Consider the following 1619-nt stretch of genomic DNA (forward strand, 5'->3'; position numbering starts at 1 on the left):
GATCACTTTTGGGGCGCTATAAAGTGAGAAGGGGTGGGGGATCCTGTGATCACTTTGGGGGGCTGGCGGTGAGGGGGCAGGAGGGATGGGATTGACGAGGGGGCTCTATTTATCGCTCTGGGTGGCTGCTCCATTCTTTTAGGTCCCCAGGTTAGGGTAAGCTGATCGGGAAGAGGGGCCAGGTGGGAACGGGCCAGGGCCATCCTGCTGACCCTTGCCTGCCCCAGGGGAGAAGACCGAGGGGCTGATGGGCGTGTCTGAGCTGATCGTGTCCACCGCGGTGCTCGGAGTCCTCTTCTCTCTGCTGGGGGCCCAGCCGCTGCTCGTGGTCGGCTTCTCGGGGCCACTGCTGGTCTTCGAAGAAGCCTTCTTCAAGGTGACAGCCCTGCCCCGCCCCTCCCCAGGGATCGCCCGCCCGGCCCCAGTCCCTCAGCCCGGCCGACAGCTTCCTGCAGTCGCCCCCTCCTCCTCCTTCACTGCCCTGCAGACCCCCGCCCATTCTGTGGGGCCCCGATGCCCAGGACAGACTGCTGCGGGTAACCACCCCTCCCTCCTGGCCGCCAGTTCTGCCGAGCCCAGGACCTGGAGTACCTCACCGGCCGGGTGTGGGTTGGCCTCTGGCTGGTGGTCTTCGTCCTTGCCCTGGTGGCCGCTGAGGGTAGCTTCCTGGTCCGCTATATCTCGCCTTTCACCCAGGAGATCTTCGCCTTCCTGATCTCTCTCATTTTCATCTACGAGACCTTCCACAAGCTCTATAAGGTGGAGGTCCAGAGAGGTCCTGGGGGTGGGGTGGGTGTAGATGGGTAGGTGCTGGGCAGTGCCCTGGGGAGGGGGCGGCACGGAGCACTGGGGGCAGAGGGAACAAAGAGCGGGGCTCCGTTGGGTGTGGGCTTGTGGGGTTGGGGACACCCTGGGTTAGGTCGGAGCTTAAAGAGAAGGAGTCAAACCCACAGGGTATCGGTCAGAACTCCAGGACGCACTTGCACAGGTATGTGAAAGACTGGGCGCTGTCGGCCCTATGGGGCTGGGTGTCATCGGGTCACCTTTTGCAGAGGGGTGTGTGTATGATGTAGCTGCATGTTCTGTGTTACTGTTATCTGGTCAGGTATGTGAGGGGCCAGTCCTCTCCCTCACAGGTGTTACTGATAGTGATGAAATCAGGGCCACCTGCTTAGGTGAGCACTAGGGCAACCTTGTAACCCACACAGGTGTTCACGGAGCACCCACTGCTGCCATTCTACCCCCCTGAGAGGGCATTGGAGGCTGGGCTGGACCTGAACGGGAGTGCCCTGCCTCCCACTGAGGGGCCGCCAGGCCCGAGGAACCAGCCCAACACGGCTCTGCTGTCCCTCATCCTCATGCTCGGGACCTTCCTCATCGCCTTCTTCCTACGCAAGTTCAGGAACAGCCGCTTCCTGGGTGGCAAGGTGCATGGCTGCTGGGAATGGGGCCTGGTCAGCCCATGGACCTACACCAAGTCTGTGCCTCCCTACCCTCATCAGAAGGCCCAGCGAAGTCTAATCAGGAGAGAAATGCCTGCCTGGACGGCGCTGGCACCCATGGGGTTTAAAGGGACAGGTTAGGGAACTTCCGGCACCAGATCAGGCCCAAGAGTGGTC

General features: G+C 61.9%; 1 protein-coding gene across 1 annotated transcript; it reads left to right on the forward strand.

The window, feature by feature from the left end:
• The first annotated feature begins 91 nt into the window (after window positions 1-91).
• Window positions 92-1603, forward strand: LOC105310887 (anion exchange protein 3-like). The gene is made up of 3 exons (XM_011386978.2): window positions 92-376; window positions 565-759; window positions 1209-1603. The coding sequence occupies exons 1-3, from the start codon at window positions 248-250 to the stop codon at window positions 1581-1583; spliced, it is 699 nt and encodes a 232-aa protein (XP_011385280.2). The 5' UTR covers window positions 92-247; the 3' UTR covers window positions 1584-1603.
• The last annotated feature ends 16 nt before the right edge of the window (window positions 1604-1619 follow it).

Source organism: Pteropus vampyrus, unplaced genomic scaffold (assembly GCF_000151845.1).
Source record: "Pteropus vampyrus isolate Shadow unplaced genomic scaffold, Pvam_2.0 Scaffold14851, whole genome shotgun sequence".
NCBI classification, from domain to species: Eukaryota; Metazoa; Chordata; class Mammalia; order Chiroptera; family Pteropodidae; genus Pteropus; species Pteropus vampyrus.

Excerpts from the sequence above, each read along its gene's own strand:
- LOC105310887 (XM_011386978.2), top strand. The coding sequence starts at position 248 with ATGGGCGTGTCTGAGCTGATCGTGTCCACCGCGGTGCTCGGAGTCCTC. Across the intron at positions 377-564 it reads TCGAAGAAGCCTTCTTCAAG|TTCTGCCGAGCCCAGGACCT; the intron begins GTGACAGCCCTG and ends CCTGGCCGCCAG. Across the intron at positions 760-1,208 it reads CCTTCCACAAGCTCTATAAG|GTGTTCACGGAGCACCCACT; the intron begins GTGGAGGTCCAG and ends TAACCCACACAG.